This window comes from Gopherus evgoodei, chromosome 9 (genome assembly GCF_007399415.2).
Source record: "Gopherus evgoodei ecotype Sinaloan lineage chromosome 9, rGopEvg1_v1.p, whole genome shotgun sequence".
Lineage (NCBI taxonomy): Eukaryota > Metazoa > Chordata > Testudines > Testudinidae > Gopherus > Gopherus evgoodei.
This window is the reverse complement of record NC_044330.1, coordinates 97,758,291-97,775,955: the sequence shown is the minus strand read 5'-3', so window position 1 is coordinate 97,775,955 and position 17,665 is coordinate 97,758,291. Positions and strand designations below refer to the sequence as shown.

Here is a 17,665-nt window from a genome sequence, read left to right as displayed (position 1 = left end):
CAGGGTAGCAGCTTCTCACTGCATATGCCAGCTACAGGAGGGGACTGGCCAATCCTCAGGGCAAACCAGGTATGCAAAGAAGGAAGAGGGCATCTGCACCTGCTGCACATCTGGGTGGTGCAGAACTGATTGGCTATCTGCCCTCTCCAAAACGCTTGGCTGGGCCCCTAAACAGTCTTCTGCCCCAGGTCCCAGGACAGCTGTGTACATTTAATGGGGCTGCAGGAACCCATGTGGCACTCATGGAGGAGAGAGGTGAGGGGAGGGGTCTCTGTAGTGCTTTGGAGATAAATGGGAGGATCTCCTAATCCCCGGTTGTTTTGGGAAAGGATTAACTAGGAGCTTGATTTGTGGTTGCAAATGGGGTATTTAGCCACTGAAATGCTCCTGGAATCATTTGTGGAAGAAAACAATACAGGCAAGAGGGAGAGTCTTGTGAAAGTCTGAGCCATAGGGTATGTCCTCACACCAATTAAAAATCTGCAGCTGGCCCATGGGGGCTCTGGCTCGTGGGACTGTCTAATTGCAGTGAAGACATTCCGGCTCAGGAGGCAGCCAGGGCTTGAACATCTACACTGCAGTTAAACAGGCCTGTGATCATGAGCCCAAGTCAGCTGGCCTGGGCCAGCTGCAGGTGTCTAATTGCAGTGTACACATACCCATAGAGGGCAAGCAGAGAATGGAGAAAGGTCAGAGTCAGACCATCACAATCTCAGAAATAGTGCTCACACCTGCTGGAAGAGAAAAGCATTACACCATGCATGCCAGGCAAACATGGGAATGAATGAATGACAACTCAAGTAATTAGGTACACAAAAGCATGTGTTCAATACTAACAGGCTGTCAAAATGCTAAATCAATGTGACTGGCTAACCAGCATCGCAACACAAAGGAACACTAGGTTAGAAACAAATTTTGCAGAAGGAATATTTATTTTAGCTGTCGACAATTAAGTAAACTGGATCTGACCAGGAAAAGACGACTGGGTCATGTAAACCCCTCACCTTTAACCTGTGATTAATCCACATATGTAGTTACACACACAATCGCTATTTGCTTTTTCTTGTAAACTGTACTTACGTCGCTTGGTTGGATGGTCATCAAGTGCATCTGCTAAATTGAAGTCGTCAGAATCATCACCATATCCTAGAGATAAAGAATTGGCATTGGCTTTACTCATTACTCACTGAATGTAAAACAACTTTCAATACAGCATGGCTGGACTTGTACACTTAAACTGCTTTAGTTTTAGAGATTTTTAAATCTGACCCATTACCAACATTGAAGAAGGCATCAGCCTTCTCAGAATTCTGTGACTGTTAAATTGCAGAGCAGTCATCTCTGGATATTCCATTTGTCTGCTCTAATGGATTTGGTATAAATACACATGCTACACTTAAATTTGTCAAGTGGAGCCTACCAATTCATCTCTCTAGCTGCCACTCATCTGTGGATGTATTCACAATTATATGTTTGCTAAACACCATAAAAATATTGGAGTGGCTTAGATAATGTTTGTGAAAAACACACACGCTCTCTCCACTCCGCTCCTAAAGGTACACTCAAATAGCAAAGATTTTCATACACCTCTACCTCGATATAACGCTGTCCGTCTTACTATGTTTTAGGTGAAACTACGTTATACTGAACTTGCCTTGATCCACCGGAGTGCGCAGCCCAGCCTCCGCCTCTCCCTGCTTCACCGCGGTATATCCGAATTTGTGTTATATTGTGACGCTTTATATCGAGGTAGAGGTGTATTAAAAAAATAAAATTTGCTGTTGTCTGTTAAACACACAACTCAACATTCAGTCTGTCCAGGAAATATAAATTCTGGACATATCCATATTCAAAGAGTATACCTGGCAAACAGAAGGTATATTTATAAAAGATGCCTCACGACATCTTAGCTATTTCCTATCATTTAATATCCCAACGATGCCCCTGAACTATATGCTATTCTAATGTGGTAGGTCCACTAATCCTTCCTTTCTCTTTTTGCATCACATTAATTACTGTTGACTTAGCCTAGTTCTAGATGCATTTGTCTTGATAAATTCATGCTTTTACATCTCAGACCATGCTGAGTAATTAATATCCTTTGGGTTTGCTAAGTACTGCAGCACTGCAAGAGAACATTAAAATGGCTTTCCTCTTATTCCTACTGCTAAATGGATTTAGCTGTTGCCACCTGAGCTCCAGCTTGCTTCATGAATAAATTTAAAGCTTTACTGACAAGGACAATAACAATGAAAAGGCACTAGTCCATCAGAAAGCAGATATCAGCATTTCAGTGAAAAACTTTTACACACGGTGGTCACAAAGTATTACAACCCATTCAGCTCTGATTTCAGTTATTCACACATCACATCTCGTTTCACTTACCATCTATTTAAATGTAAACTTGGCAAACAAGGGAACGATTTAAATGTAGGGTCTATGGTTTTTAAGTTGCTACGTATTTCTGCATCTTCCATGGAAGCACTCAAGAGCATTATGCTGCTGCTTGGGCGATTTATTTTTTCTTAGATAGGTCCATAGATGAATTTGTCATTAGAACAGTTTACATCCTCCTTTGTTGTATGAGAATGGAGATGTTTATGGTGGAAAGCAAGCCATGCGAGACAGGCACGGTACGACACCACAGATGAAGTGGAATCTTAACAAATCCTTTTGTTTAGAAAACTGATACCAGGGTCCCTGGGTCTGGGGAAATGGAATACAACTTCAAAACTCCAATCTACATCCTTGCACACCAGCCTATTGTTCTCCTGTTTGTACCGTGCCTTCCACTGGATACAGCACATTTCTCCTTCCCTGCCCCCCACTTGAAACTGTGCCTCCCATGCCCTGCTACCAGTAAAGTCTCTGCAGTGTGAGACAGGAAATGCTCTCACGCTCATGGCAAAGGAAATGATACTTCAGCAGTTGAAAGCATCCATTGCTGAACACATAGAAGAACTGAGCAAGGAACTGTGCATATCAGCAGCTGGAGACTAAGGCCCTAATTCATCAAGGTATATAGGCAAACGTCTAACTTCAAGCAGGTGAATAGTTCCACTGAAGTCCCAGGAGTGGTGTATAAAGATGAAGCAAACTGAAGAACTTTGAGCATGTAACCTTTAATTCCAGAATGTTAAGGAAGAATAACTAGCCTTCAGAACTGATCTGCCGTACTGGCACACAGAATGTGTTACAACTGACAATATTATTACAGGTGGCAGTGTTGTAACCATATTGTTCCCAGAACATCAGAGAGAGAAGGTGGGTGAGGTAATATCTTTTATTGGACCAACTTCTGTTGGTAAGACAGACAAGCTTTCGAGCCCTATCGAGCTCTTCCTCAGGTCTGGGAAAGGTACTATACACTGCAATTAAAAACCCACAGCTGGCATATGCCCACTGACTCGGGCTCAGGCTAAGGGGCTGTTTTAATTCCAGTGTAGACACTCTGTTTGGAGCCCAGGCTCTAGGACACTGTGAGATGGGAAGGACCCAGAGCCTGGGCTGCAGCCCGAATCCCCACTGCCTACATCTCTATTAAATGGCCCCTTAAGTCCCTTGAGCCTGAGCCAGCTGACACAGGCCAGCTGTGGGTTTCTACACTCAAAAGTTAAATCAACCCAGCTACATTGCTCAGGGGTGTGAAAAATCCACACTCCTGAGCAATGCAGTTAAGCCGACCTAAACCCTGGTGTAGACAATGTTAGATCAATGGAAGAATTCCTCTCATCAGCGTAGCTAGTGTCTATGCTGAAGTGCTACAGCGACGAGCGGCAGCAGTGTTTCAAGTGTCAGCAAGCACTAAGACTGATTTTTAGTGTCTAGCAAAGTTTATCATCCATGAGCAAACACTTTTCATAAAACTCTCAATCCTCATCCTCAAAGGAAACCTGCACAACACCTTCAAAGGACGAGCCTGGAAGCTTCAATAAACAACTTTGCTAGACACTAGAACTCATGGTCTTAAAGATACTGGATTTATGGCATATTACAACAATCTGTAACCCACTAACTCTGTCACCCCACTCTTTTTTGTTCCATGACTGCAGGGGTGTTAATGGGCCATTTCACCTTGAATGGTTCCTTAGAATATGTGTTACCCACATATGATAAACAATCTATTCTACCTTGTATTTAGCTACAACTCTGCATACCTTTCCCAGACCTCAGTAAGAGCTCTGTATAGCTTGAAAGCTTGTCTATTTCATCAACAGAAGTCGGTCCAATAAACGATATTACCTCACCCACCTTATTTTTATAGAGTTATTATAGTAGCATGTAAGGGCCCTCATCAAGGATCAAGGCTCCAATGTGCCAGGTGCTGTACCTGCTCCAGAAAGCTTGCACTGTAGCTTAATGCAGAGAACATTGCCTCTATATCTTTGAGTACTGTATGGATTTGCCTTCCTCATATTGTATCCTTCTCTCTAGCCTTCATTCTGTCTGCAGGGGTTCACTTCTTCCCAATGTTGCTACATTATCCTTGATGTCTGTGTTTTAAATGAAACATACAACAAAGAGTAAAGAAAAGTCCATAAAAATCTCCAGAGTGACGAGGGACAAGAGAGAGAAATGCTACAAACCTCACCCAATGGATCTGCACCATCTTAGGGCTTGTCTACACTGGCACTTTACAGCGCTGCAACTTTCTCGCTCAGGGGTGTGAAAAAACAAACACACATACACATACGCTCCGAGCGCAGCAAGTTTCAGTGTTGTCAAGCACCAGTGTAGACAGTGCATCAGTGCCAGGAGCTACACCCCTTGTGGTGGCTTTTTTAGAGCGCTGAGAGCGCGGCAGCGCTTTAACGTTGCCAGTGTAGACTAGCCCTTAAATTCTATTTGAATTCCCTTTTAACGCAACAGTTTGTAATAGGTGCAACACCAACTGAAGGCTGGTAGCAATACTAACATTCACATTAGTATTCTAAAATCCTTCCCCTGCCCCTCCTTCCTCCCCCCCTCCCCGCCGTTCTCAGTGATTAAATAAATATTAAGGGCACCGATTCACTGTACACCAAGGCTGTGTAATTAACAGGTCCCAACAGGATCTTCTGCTTTTTACATATGATAATGCAGCTGGTGAAATGCACCGTCAGAGGCGGATTGCAGCTCTTCTATCAAACAGTTGGAAACATGTGGAAACATAATGCCAGATGTGTCCAGTTACAGTTTCCTTTTCTTTTAAAGAACATAAAGGGGCCTTACTTCCTTGCAATATGCTCAGCTACCCCAGGAATGCCAAGAATAGCCAAACTCCTATTGGAAGAAAAACAGCTAAAGCTAAGGAGGCATGATTCACCCTGGGGCGCTGAAAACTAGATGAGAAATGTATATCTCCATTCCTGCGCATGGCAGTAAAAATGCCTCTTGTTCCATGCACCACAGCATATTTCCGCTGAGTCTATTTCAAAGCTTTCCCTTTGCAGTGTTGTCAACTCCCACGATTTTGTCATGAGTCTCATGATAATTACTGTTTTCTTTAAAGCCCCAGCTCCTGGAGTCAAGTGGCTATGTGATTTCAGCCTTCATTTTTAAAGAAAAAGTAAGTGTCTAGCCCTCGTGGTTGTGAAGAAAGCTTTAAAATGTGACTTCAGTGCACCCTAAAAGCTCAAAAAGCAGAAGGCAAAAAACACCAACTCTATTATTTAATCTCATGATTTTAAAGTAAATCTCAAGATTTTTGGTGAGCCTGACTCATAGTTTTGAACATTTGGAGTTCGCAATAGAAGAGAAAGGTGACACGTCCCCACAAATCTTGTGGCTGTCTTATCCTTGATGCAGTTTAGCTTGTGAATCCTTGGTTAATTATTTCTGAGGGCCTTTTACAAACACAAATAGGTCGATGGCCAGGAGGGCTTACAGTCTCAGCTCAGCTTTTCAAATGTCTAAATTTTAATCTATTCAAGGGCAGTTTAATCTCTGCCTCTTCCTTTACCACCTTTTATTTTACCACAGTATTGTAGCCAAGTGATTGTGATAGACACCAATCCACATTCCTGGGTGCTGGTAGCACTGGGGACTGTCTCAGGGTATGTCAGCCTGGCAGAGTTACAGTGCCGGCAGTTACATTGCCACACAGAGCGCTGAAAGGAAACCGATGCTGTGCGTTCACACTGTCAGCTGCCTGCGCAATAGCGTGTTCACACTTGCAGCAGTATTCAGAGCGGTGCACTCTGGGCAGCTATCCCAAAGAGTATCTCTTCCTCTTCTGTTGCTAACAGTTATGGGAAGGCAGAGGGGGTCGTGGGGCATTCTGGGTCCTGTCCCAATGCCCCATGATGCATTGCTTCATATCCCAGCAATTCCTGTGCTTCCGTCTGCATTTGAGACCATCTTTCAACGATTTGTGTACTGCATGCTCTGCCTCTTCAGTCTGCAGAAATGGATCCTGCGCTGTTGACCAATATGCTGCTCGCTCTCACTAATGCATCCTGTGTGGCAGTGGAGTTATTCCTTAAACTACAAAGGCAAGAGGAGTTTGACATTGATCTCATTACACGTAGTAGCTACGACACGAGATTGCTTGTGGCATTCACAGAGGTGCTGACCACAGTGGAATGCTGCTTTTGGGCTCGGCAACCAAGCACTGAGTGGTGGGATCACATCATCATGCACTTCTAGGATGACAAGCAGTGGCTGCAGAACTTTCAGATGAGGAAAGCCACATTCGTGAGACTGTGGGATAAGCTCACTCCGGTCCTGCGGCGCAAGGACACAAGAATGAGAGCTGCTCTGTCGCTGGAGAAGCACATGGCGATTTCACTGTGGGAGCTGGCAACTCCAGACTGCTACCGATCAGTTGCTCACCAGTTCAGAGTGGGAATGTCTACCATTGGACTCGTGTTGACAGAAATGTGCAGGGCCATTAATCACATCCTGCTCTGAAAGACCGCGACTCTGGGCAATGTGCATGACCTTCTGGATGGCTTTGCACAAATTGTTTCTGTAACTGTGGAGGGGCAATAGACGGCACATATTTTCCAATTCTGGCACCAGACCACCTAGCCACCAAGTACATTAATTGGAAGGGGTATTTCTCTATGGTTCTCCAGGTGCGTGTGGATCACCATGGGTGTTTCACAGACATTAACACAGGCTGGTTCAGAAAGGTGCAAGACATGCATCTTTTGGAACACGGGCCTGTTCAGGAAGCTGCAAGCAGGGACTTTCTTCCCGGACCAGAAGATCACCATAGGGGAAGTCGAAATGCCCATTGTGATCCTGGGAGACCTTGCCTACCCCTTAATGACTTGGCTGATGAAGCCGTACACAGGGCACCTTGACAGCAGCAAGAAGCGGTTCAACAACAGGCTGAGCAAGTGCAAAATGACTGTTGAGTGTGGTTTTGGCCATTTAAAGGCCTGCTGGTGCAGCCTACATGGGAGGCTGGACCTGGCCAATGACAATATTCCTATGCTTATAGCCGCATGCTGTAGGCTCCATGTTTGTGAAGGGAAGGGTGAAAGCTTCACTCAGGGCTGGACTGCTGAGGCTGAATTTGAACAGCCAGACACCAGGGCTATTAGAGGGGCGCAGCGTGGGGCCACAAGGATCAGAGATGCCTTAAGGCAGCAATCTGAAGCTGCAAGTCACTAATTTGTTGCTATTCTTGGGAGTGCAGTGCTTGTAATGATAGGAATTGATTGTGATTGGTGCAGACGATGCACTGCGAAGGTTTAAGAAAATTGCCAGTTGCTTTGCAGGGCTCTGTTGGCTTTCAATTAATGGAATAAAGATTGCTTTCAAATCAAAACAATTATTTTACTCAAAAACAACTGGAGGAGAGAGACAAACAAAAAAACCCTCAGAACTGTGGGCGATGGGGAAAGGGAGGGTCCCGGGATGGTTAAAGATTTCTGTATGTCCAGATATCATATGCAACCTTGTCCTCTGAAGTACAGTGCAGCCGCTACTGTACTTCAGCAGGGCTAAACAGTGCAGTGGATAGTGGGAGTCTACAATGCTGAACTGTGATGGAGAGGAGTGGAATGTAGCGGGTACAGACAGGAGCCAGGAGGTTGGCAGTGTCTGGAGGGCGCATGGGAAAGTTTTACAACAGTGGCTGCAGGAGAGGGTGGGCGCAGAGCTACTCAGTTTGCAGCGTTAGTGCCTGGAGCGTGTCCGCTTGGCATTCCATAACATTTAAGAGTCGCTCCGTGGCTTCGTTCTGGCGCCTCGCATTCGGTCCCTTTTCTCACTGTCCTGCTGTTCCTTCAATCCTTGTTTTTCGGCCACGGAGTGCATCATGACATCACGCAGAAAGTCCTCTTTATTTTTCGTGGCTGCTTCCTAATTCTGCATAGCTGTTCAGCCAGCGGTAACAAAGAGGAAGGCTGGGCTCCCAAGGTCATATCTGTGAAGCCAAAATGCAACATTTTACAGAAGCAGTATTGTTTGCAACACACAGACCACTGATTCAGTGATTTAAAACACAGCCACTATTCACATACCTGTCACTAACTGGCTGACCCCTGGCAAGCACACATGAGCCACAAGACCCCCAAAACAGTAACAACAGTGGCAGGGGAAATCAGTGTTCCTGTACTGTACGCTGGGCCCTTGGCTCTTGGGAAGAGCCTGGGGGGGACTTTATAATCATTACTGTCCCCAAATTTTCCACAGACAGTGTTAACTATGGAAGATATCTCTCTGCTGAGAGTGAGCTGGGAATCAAGGCAGGGTCTTCTCCAAGACTGCGGCTTCCGCCTGGGCCTTTATGTGGCTCACCTCTGTGCAGCAATGGTCCCTGGCCCCCCCAGTGACAGCAGAGTGGTGCGGGAAAGTTACCCTTAAAGGGGCAAGAAAAAAAGTAGCTCTGCCAAAGAACCTGCGGCAGCAGATTGCCCAGTATCTCCATGAGAGTCTCATGGAGATCTCTGAGGCAGATTCTCATGAAGTGAAGGAGTTAATCAACACCGTTACGCCACTTAGACTAAGCATGTGGTAGTACATGCATCACACAATACAAGCCTGCATTCTGCAACCCTCCTGCCCCCAACAATTTGTTTCAGCGATTTCCCCCTGCTCCCCCCCAAAAAAAATCCACTTACCAGGGGCCTCCTCAGCTGTTTGTGCTTCACCAAGCTCCAACAGCTACAACTGGCTAGCCTCCTCTGGGATAGAGAAGAGCTCTTGGCTGCATGCATCTCTGACCTCCAAGTCATCCTCTGCTTCTGGGTCCCCCTCCCCATCCTCGTCCAAGATTTCCTCCTCCTGGCTTGGTCCAATCTTGACTGGCACGCGAGCCACTGAAGTATTCAGTGGCCTTCACAGTGGAGGTGGGGCTGCCACCGAGTATCACGTCCAGCTCTTTGTAGAACTGGCAGCTCATGGGCACAGCACCAGAGCAGCGGTTTGCCTCCTACGCCTTGTGGTAGGTGTTCCACAACTCCTTCACTTTGACCCTGCATTGCAGTGTGTCCCGGTCATGGCCACTTTCTATCATGCACTGCGAAAATCTGTCCATAGATAGCATAAATTCCTATGGCTGCAGTGCAGCTAGGACTGGACAGCTGCCTCTTCCCAAATGCTCATGAGGTCCAGTAGCTCAGCACTGCTCCAAGCAGGGGATCATCTAGTGCACGAAGCAGGCATGGTCACCTGGAAAGATGCGCTGACACCATTGCATGCATCACCAAATAGGAAGGGAAATTTCAAAATTCTCAAGGAATTTAAGGGTTGGGGCTCACGGTTGGTCACCTGAGGGAAGGGCAGTAAAGTTCAAAACGATGACCAGAGAGATGAGAACAGACATTGTGGGACACCTTTGGAGGTCAACTGCAGCACTGTAACTGACCAGGGAGTCCACACTGGCACCGCGGTGCTGTAGCTCCAGTGCAGAAAGCTGTATGCTTCTCATCAGAGTGGTTTATATACAGCGCTGCAACTGTGCACTACGTGGCTTGGCAGTCTGTACACCTCGAGAGTTGCACCACAGAAAGCTGCTTTATTGTGCAGAAACTTGCCAGTGTAGATAAGGCCTCAGCATCTGGCTGTACTGAGCACTCCCCCACCCTGCATTCACAAAGCTCAGAGCGGCAGGGGCAGAGGGAAACTGCACATAACTGGTAATAACTATGAAGAATTTCCCAGTCTCTGAAATGTCGGGGCAGGGGGAGATTTCTTTAGGAAGCTGTTCCATAGCTGAAAATGGTTAACTGAGTTTAAATCCAAGCCGTGTCTGAGTAAGAGTTCCCTGACCCTGCACAAAGCACCTGGACAATGTCTTTTTAAAAATAACACCTTTATATTTTCCTCGTCGTCTTGTTCATTTCAGCTGGGACTTTCAAAGAGGCCTAAGGAAGATAAGTGTCCGTGGCAGCCCAGTTGCAGCTCCATGTGTTCTTGCCATGAGAGTTTTATTAGCATCCTCACTGCTCAAGTATCAGTTTCCAGTTAAGTGACCAAATGTTCTGGATATTGTAACTGTTTGGACACATGCCACACACTCCATTCTCACAGCCAGGTTATTCGTCATTGCAGACTGTGGAATGAAAGGAGCAATAGAATCAGTGATGTCCATGGCAAGCATTTAAACTGTGAAAGTTTAACATGCTGCTTCAGGAGGGTTGGGTCAGCCTCCTCACCTCCATTGATCTATCAGGAGATCAAAGAACAGAGTGCAATTGACTTGAGATGGGAATGTGGATATAAACTCTGACTGGCAAGAACCACCAGCTGAACAATGTTCATACACCTACTCAAGTTTAACTAAAGATCTGCTGCTGCACTCTTCTTGGCAGCTGCCCAAAAGCAGGGCCACTGGGGTCAGAAAGTGGGGGCAGAAAGTGGGGCAATTTGCCCAAGGCCCTGCAAGGGTCCTGCTAGCCCTGGCCAAGAATCCCTTCCCTGGCTACTCACCCAGTGGTGGTCCGGGTCTTCAGTGGCACTTCGGCGGTGGACCCTTCACTCGCTCCGGGTCTTTGGTGGCACTTAAGCTGCGGGTCCTTCAGTGCTGCTGAAGATGCGGAGTGAGTGAAGGACCCACAGCTGCTGCCGAAGACTCGGTGCGCCGCCCGGTGAGTACAAGCACCACAGCGGGTGGCACCTTTTTTTGTTATGTTTGCTCCCCCGCTTTGCCCCAGGCGCCCTGAATCCACTGGGCAGCCCTGCCCTAAAGTATTAATATTCTAGTAGTAACATAACCTGGTATTATACCCACCACTGAGTCCCAAGCAGTAGTAACAGGCAATGAACAATTCCGCCTTCAGAAAACACAAACACTGAACACCCAGATGCAAAACATACAGCAAATAGAGAAGGGGTGACCTGGATAGGGAAGAAACAGCCTTTCCAAAAATGCTCCACCACTATTACAAATACGCTTCAATTCAGGAAGATGCTCCAGCACTTTAAACATGCCATTAATCCTTTCAGAGGTGGGAGTTTGTGTAAAACAGCAGGGGAGCTGTGAGCTAGTGCTGCAATCTCCAAAGTCTGGAGGGCTAAGTGCCCCATTATTTGGGAGATCTGTGGTACCTGGTAACATTGGGCTGTGTTAGGCTATGTCTACACTACAAAGGTCTACTTACAGCCATCGCATTCATTACAGTAGTGGCTGATGTCCACACTACCTTCCTTGGGTCGGTGGTGCATCCCCCAGGAATGCTTCCACCGCCCTTAGAGAGGCAATCTGTGGAGCTGAGTGCCCTGTCTCTCAGCTCCGCAGGCAGTTCCCTGACTGGAGCCTGGCTGCCCCACAAGCTCCTGGCAGGCTGCACCCTCTCTCCCTCGCCTCCCCATTCCCCACCAGGAGTGGAGGAAGCCACGAGGGGCTTCCCTCACCGCCCACTCCCTACCAGGAGCTGGGCAGCCTTGTCAATTTCAGAGCTCCAGAGCCTAGTGAAAAGAGGATATCTCCATGTTGGGTGAAATTCACCCAAGGGAGAGGGCTGTGTTATGAGCATAAGTGGTACACGAACCCTGCATCAGACCCTGCACTGAAGTGACAAAGAAGTGACAAAGAATATGAAATTGGGGTCGGGCTATTTTTTCCCCAGGTTTCCATGAGGATTTGGGAAAAGCCAATATACGGAATGTCTTTATTCATTGAAATCTTACCTATGAATTACTATATTTGACACTATCCGTTTCATAATGGTTTCCTACTGTTACCCAATACAAGTCAACAAAATCACTTTCCAGGGCAAGTTAAGCAGAGGAATTCCCTGGGTGTTGGCTAGATTAAAATTTGTATTAAAATTTATGTTTAAAATCAAATTTACACAAGTGAAGAGGGAAGGTACTGTACATCTGGGGTTGGGCTAGGGTTATGGGAGATTGCAAGTATAGGTTACAATGTTCACGAAGTACATTATATATATATATGTAACCAGCATAGATCCAGATTGGAGCGTGTGTAATACATTGCCAATTAATTAAAGCTGACAACATCTTTGTTTCACCCAAGGAGGATCAGAGACATATTACAACCTTATGGATCAATACCCAAGCACCCTGTCAATACACTAAACACACCTGTGTGCTCACCCTAATAGATAAACACTACTCTCCTTATTCTGTTATTAAACAGTAATTAACTTGGCACTTCCCAGCCAGATGCTCAAAATCCAGCTAACACACACACATGCATATTTTTTTTTCTTTGCCTGGTATTTACAGCAGGGAATTTGTATTCACGAGAATTTGTTCTATTTCTGACTATCAGACTCCCTGCTGGCTGCCTCAGTTTCTCCATCCATATAATCCAACTTCCACAAGTCTGTAAAGTATAAGTTCAGATGAAAGGTGCTATATAAGCATAAAGTATCATTATATTAGAGTTTGTTTCTACTCTTCAAGGAAGTTTATGGTATGCAGTTCTATTCCTAAGTCTTACAAATGCTTCTGTTGGGGCTTGTCTACGCTTACTGGAGGATCGAAGCTGCAGCGATCAATGCATCGGCAGTTGATTTAGCGGGTCTAGTGAAGACCCGCTAAATCGACTGCCGGTCACTCTCCTGTTGAGTCCTGTACTCCATCTGATCAAGAAGAGTAAGGGGCATTGATGGTGGGAGGGATAGTTCAGTGGTTTGAGCATTGGCCTGCTAAACACAGAGTTGTGAGTTCAATCCTTGAGGGGGCCACTTAGGGATCTGGGGCAAAATCAGTACTTGGTCCTGCTAGCAAAGGCAGGGGCTGGACTCAATGACCTTTTGGGGTCCCTTCCAGTTCTGAGATAGATATATCTCCATATATTATTATTTATTATTTTGACACTGCATATTATTTTGACCCCACAATAAGTAGATCTAAGCTACATTTCACGTAACTCAAATTACGTAGCTTAAATCAACTTTTCCCTTTAGTGCAGACAAGGCCTTGAGAATACACTAAATACATTTAAGCTGTTTTGCCTTTAAACATACCCACATTGCCTGAATCTTGTTCTAAAATCTGGTTTCTCTTCCAGCTCCCTTCTTCCTTGCCATTAATAGAGCTCTGTGCAGGATTCCTGATGCTAGTTATTTAGGTCATCATCCTGCCACCAAATCTAGGCCTTAGAAGCTGCACTTGAGTGATTTTCACTGCCAATTTGTTCCTGCTCACAGCAGATTGAAGTCGTGCCCGACGCCTTTCCCCTTCAGGCGCAGTTTTATAATTTGCCGCGCTCCAGTAAAAGAAGGTTGGCCGCTGTGCCTCATCCTGTCCCCATCTCAGTCAATGGGAATACTCCAACTGAAGCTAAGGGAAGCAAACGTGGGCTTGTTAGTTTTTGCAGACACTTTGTAGCCTGCAGTACTGGAATGGAACAAGACAGATAGGCACTGCTTTGCAGAGTGGCAGAGCAAGGCTTGGAGACAGCCACAGCTATATCCTCCGTTGATGTTCAAGAGCTGGTAGAAAGGGGTACCATCGATTGAGATTTTGGGATAATTTTTATAAATTTTACACAATCTGGTCTCTACTGATCTTTTGTTTGTTTTTTTGTCCTCCTCCTTCCCTTCCCGCACCATCCTAGTTCTGGAGTGTGGCTTGGTTACTAATTAATTCCATGTAGCTCGAAAGTTTGCTTCTTTCACCAACAGAAGTTGGTTCACCAAAAGATCTGGGACCAACACATCTACCATAACACTGCAAAGGACATTTAGAATTAAGGTAGCAAATAAAAGCCAACCCTGCAGTTGCAACTTACAGTTTTAAAAAATAAAACCGAAAGACGTGAGTTAAGGCTGATTTGTCACACAGTGTTCGCTACCAGGGGTACACGTACCCCTGTGGATACGCAGAGGTCTTCTAGAGGGTACATCAACTCATCTAGACATTTGCCTAGTTTTACAGCAGGCTATATGAAAAGCACTAGCAGCGTCAATACAAACTGAAATTTCCTACAGACAATGTCTTGTTTATACTGCTCTATATATACCAGACCCTTCCTAGAACGCGTCTATATAGCGCGAATTCGCACATAACACGGTCGCAGCCATAGATCCCAAATTTAATTACTTTAATTGCAATTCATTTTAACGCGGTCCCTGCGTTAACACAGTACCACTCATGGATCCCAAATCCTGCGTTCTAGTGAGGGTCCAGTGTACTACACACTGAAATTTAAGTACAATATTTATATTGTAATCAATTTTTTTTAATTATATGGTAAAAATGAGAGTCAGCAAGTTTTCAGTACTAATGTGCTGTGACACTGGTATTTTTATGTCTGATTTTGTAAGCAAGTATTTTTAAGTGAGGTGAAACTTGGGGTACACAAGACAAATCAGGCTCCTGAAAGGGGTACAGCAGTCTGGAAAGGTTGAGAACCACTGCTTTTGGCTTTCAGTGTGGTCTCTGATCTCCCTTGCTTTTCTACGATATTTTTAATCAGACCTCAATGCTCTTTAAAGGTGGAAGCTATTTTGTAGCTAATGCATTCTGTTCTCATTATTTCCAGTAGCAGGAGGCCTCGAACAACCAATTGTCCTAGTCAGCTTTTTCCCCCCACAATTATATATATTCTAATTAAGCACTACTATTTGACAAGGCTTGAATTATAGCATTGTAATTCACACCTAGCATATTGTTATGCGATCTATGCTACTAGGTGTGAACTGTATTCTGCTATAGCCCAAGCCCTCATGTTTCTGAGTGCAATATATATATGTTCAGCTTCTTTTCAAGGACCTTGGCATTTAATGCTTGTGAAAGTACTAAATTGACGGACCCAGAGACTGAGGTGTCTGCAGAACAGGTACAGAAAATGCAGCAAAAGTGCAAGTTTTCTTGCCTTACCCACGTCAGTCCTCTAAGAGATGGGATGAAAGTAGTTCAGTGTTCTCTATATGGTGCTGCTCCTGCGAATAAATGCATCAGTGCAGACCTCTGTGCTACATGTAGGCACAGATATAGAGGGCCAGCTACCTTATCCGTTTCCAGGATGGCCTACATCTTTCTGCATTGTTAGCATCTCTGCTGACCCTGCACACCAGGGAGCAAACTGGCAATGGGGGCTTAAACAATTTGGTCCCTTGTCCAGTAGAAAATGGACTTGGAAGACCCAAGCAAAAAGACCTGGCTATTCAACAGTCATCTGAGAACGTAACAACCTCCAGACCTTGCACAGATTTGAACGGGTGATCTTAACATGAAAGACTCTGTATTGTATTACCATCCCTTTAGGAGACTTCCAAGCCACTATTTACAGCAAAACTGTACTAAATTCCACCTGTATCTCTCTGAGACACTCTAGGTTCTCCCACTTTCTCCGTGAAGGTAAAACTGCAGCATTCTGCAAGGGCCACCCACTACCAAAACATCACTCTCTTCACAGAGTGGGGTTCAAAATATTTACTAAGATATTATTGGAACACTGGTAAAACAAGTACCACCTCTGGCTAAGGCCATAGGCATTAAGCTAAGAATTGACAAACAGAGCTGGAAACCGAACCAGCTCACCTGTATCTTATTTTATTTTTGTTCAAAATAGGTGTTAGTGTTATAAGAATGTATTCAGTGTTTAGACCAGTGGTGGGCAAACTTTTTGGCCCAAGGGCCACATCTGGGTATGGAAATTATAGAGCAGGCCATGAATGCTCACAAAATTGAGTTGGGGTGCACGAGGGGGTGAGAGCTCTGGCTGGGAGTGCGGGCTCTGGGATGGGGCCAGAAATAAGAAATTCAGGGTGCAGGAGTGGGCTCCGGGCTGGGGCAGGGGGTTACGGTGAGGGCTCCGGCTGGAGGTGTGGGCTTTGGGGTGGGGCTGGGGATGAGGGGTTTGGGGTGCAGGAGGGTGCTCCAGGTGGAAATCTTGGGGTTCAGAGGGTGGGAGCAGCATCAGGGCTGGGGCAGAGGGTTGGGGCATGGGAGGGGTTTAGGGGTGCAAGCTCCGTGCAGCACTTACCTCAAGCAGCTCCTGGAAGCAGCGGCATGTGCCCCCTCCTGCTCCTATGTGGAAGCGTGGCCAGGCACATCTGCACATTTCCCTGTCTGCAGGTGCTGCCCCTGCGGCTCCCACTGGCCACACAGTTCCCAGCCAATGGGAGCTGCGGGGGTAGTACGTGGGGTGGGGGCAGTGTGCGGAGCCCTCTGGCTGCCCCTAAACATTGGAGGCAGAGGGGAGACATGCCGCTGCTTCCAGGAGCCACGCGATAGGGCGGCATGCATGCACCGAGCAGCCCCCGGCCTCACTCCCTGGCTGGAGCGTGGGAGCAGGGAAAGCCCCAGCTCGAGGGCCAGATTAAGTCGGCTGGTGGGCTGGATGTGGCCCGTGGGCTGTAGTTTGCCCACCACAGTTTAGACTCTATGGAATGCTTGTAAATTGCTGCCTGAATTAATCTCACTTGTATTCAGTGCTATAAGGAAATATGTAAGTTTTCCTTTATAACTTTGAAAATGTTTGCTCTGAACTTGTGAACCCAGGCACAAGAATTTTCCCCTCACCCTCACCCCATTAAGAAGGCCTATCAAGATAAAACAGGCCATTAAAGACCATCACAATACAAAGGATAGGGCCATTCACCAATCACACCTTGGAAATGTTACTGGCAAGGGAGCTCTCTCATGGACTGATAAAAGATAAAACAGAGTCACAAGAAATGTTTTTCATCTCTTTGCTGTTTGAACTCTCATAAGGGCCACAGGCACTAAATTAACGCAGAAATCCACAAGGTCAACCTGGGTCCGCCCTGGAAGACATTTTGAATTGACAGATTACTCCATCTCTGTCACCTTTAGAAACCATGGATGTTAACTCATTTGTATGTCTGCTTGCTTTCACCTGTAAATAACTCTTTTTTCCCCCTCGTTAATACCCTTTAGATAGTTTATTGGAGTACTGGCTACGGACATTGTCTTTGGTATAAGATCTAGGGTACCAACTGATCTGGGATAAGTGACTGATCTCTTATTAGTGGAAGCAACCTGAATATTTTGTGGTTTTTTTGGTGTAAGTGATCATTTATCACTAAGTCACATTCATATGGGTGGCATGACAGCCTGGAGAGGTCAAAGGGACTCTCTGTGACTCCATGGTAAGACTGTGACCCAGGAGTTCACATTTTGTTACTGGGTTGGTGAAATCTAATTATAGAATAAAGAACAGGAGTACTTGTGGGCTTTTCGTGTAGCCCACGAAAGCTTATGCTCAAATAAATTTGTTAGTCTCTAAGGTGCCACAAGTACTCCTGTTCTTTTTGCGGATCCAGACTAACACGGCTGCTACTCTGAA

At 45.8% G+C, this 17,665-nt stretch overlaps 1 protein-coding gene across 4 annotated transcripts in view; it reads right to left on the bottom strand.

Annotated features, from left to right (window-relative positions):
* The window catches only part of CD99L2 (CD99 molecule like 2), a 92,217-nt gene that overhangs the window by 45,580 nt on the left and 28,972 nt on the right, over positions 1–17,665 (bottom strand). For 2 of the 4 annotated variants that reach the window (XM_030575045.1, XM_030575047.1), the window contains exons 1-3: positions 5,306–5,478; positions 4,331–4,493; positions 1,081–1,146 (exon numbers count right to left, since the gene is read on the bottom strand). In XM_030575045.1, the coding sequence (XP_030430905.1) occupies positions 1,081–1,146; positions 4,331–4,415 (151 nt within the window). In that variant the 5' untranslated portion in view covers positions 4,416–4,493; positions 5,306–5,478. Of the gene's footprint in view, positions 1–1,080; positions 1,147–4,330; positions 4,494–5,305; positions 5,481–17,665 lie in introns of those variants that run through there. The other 2 variants (XM_030575048.1, XM_030575046.1) reach the window with 2 other exon arrangements.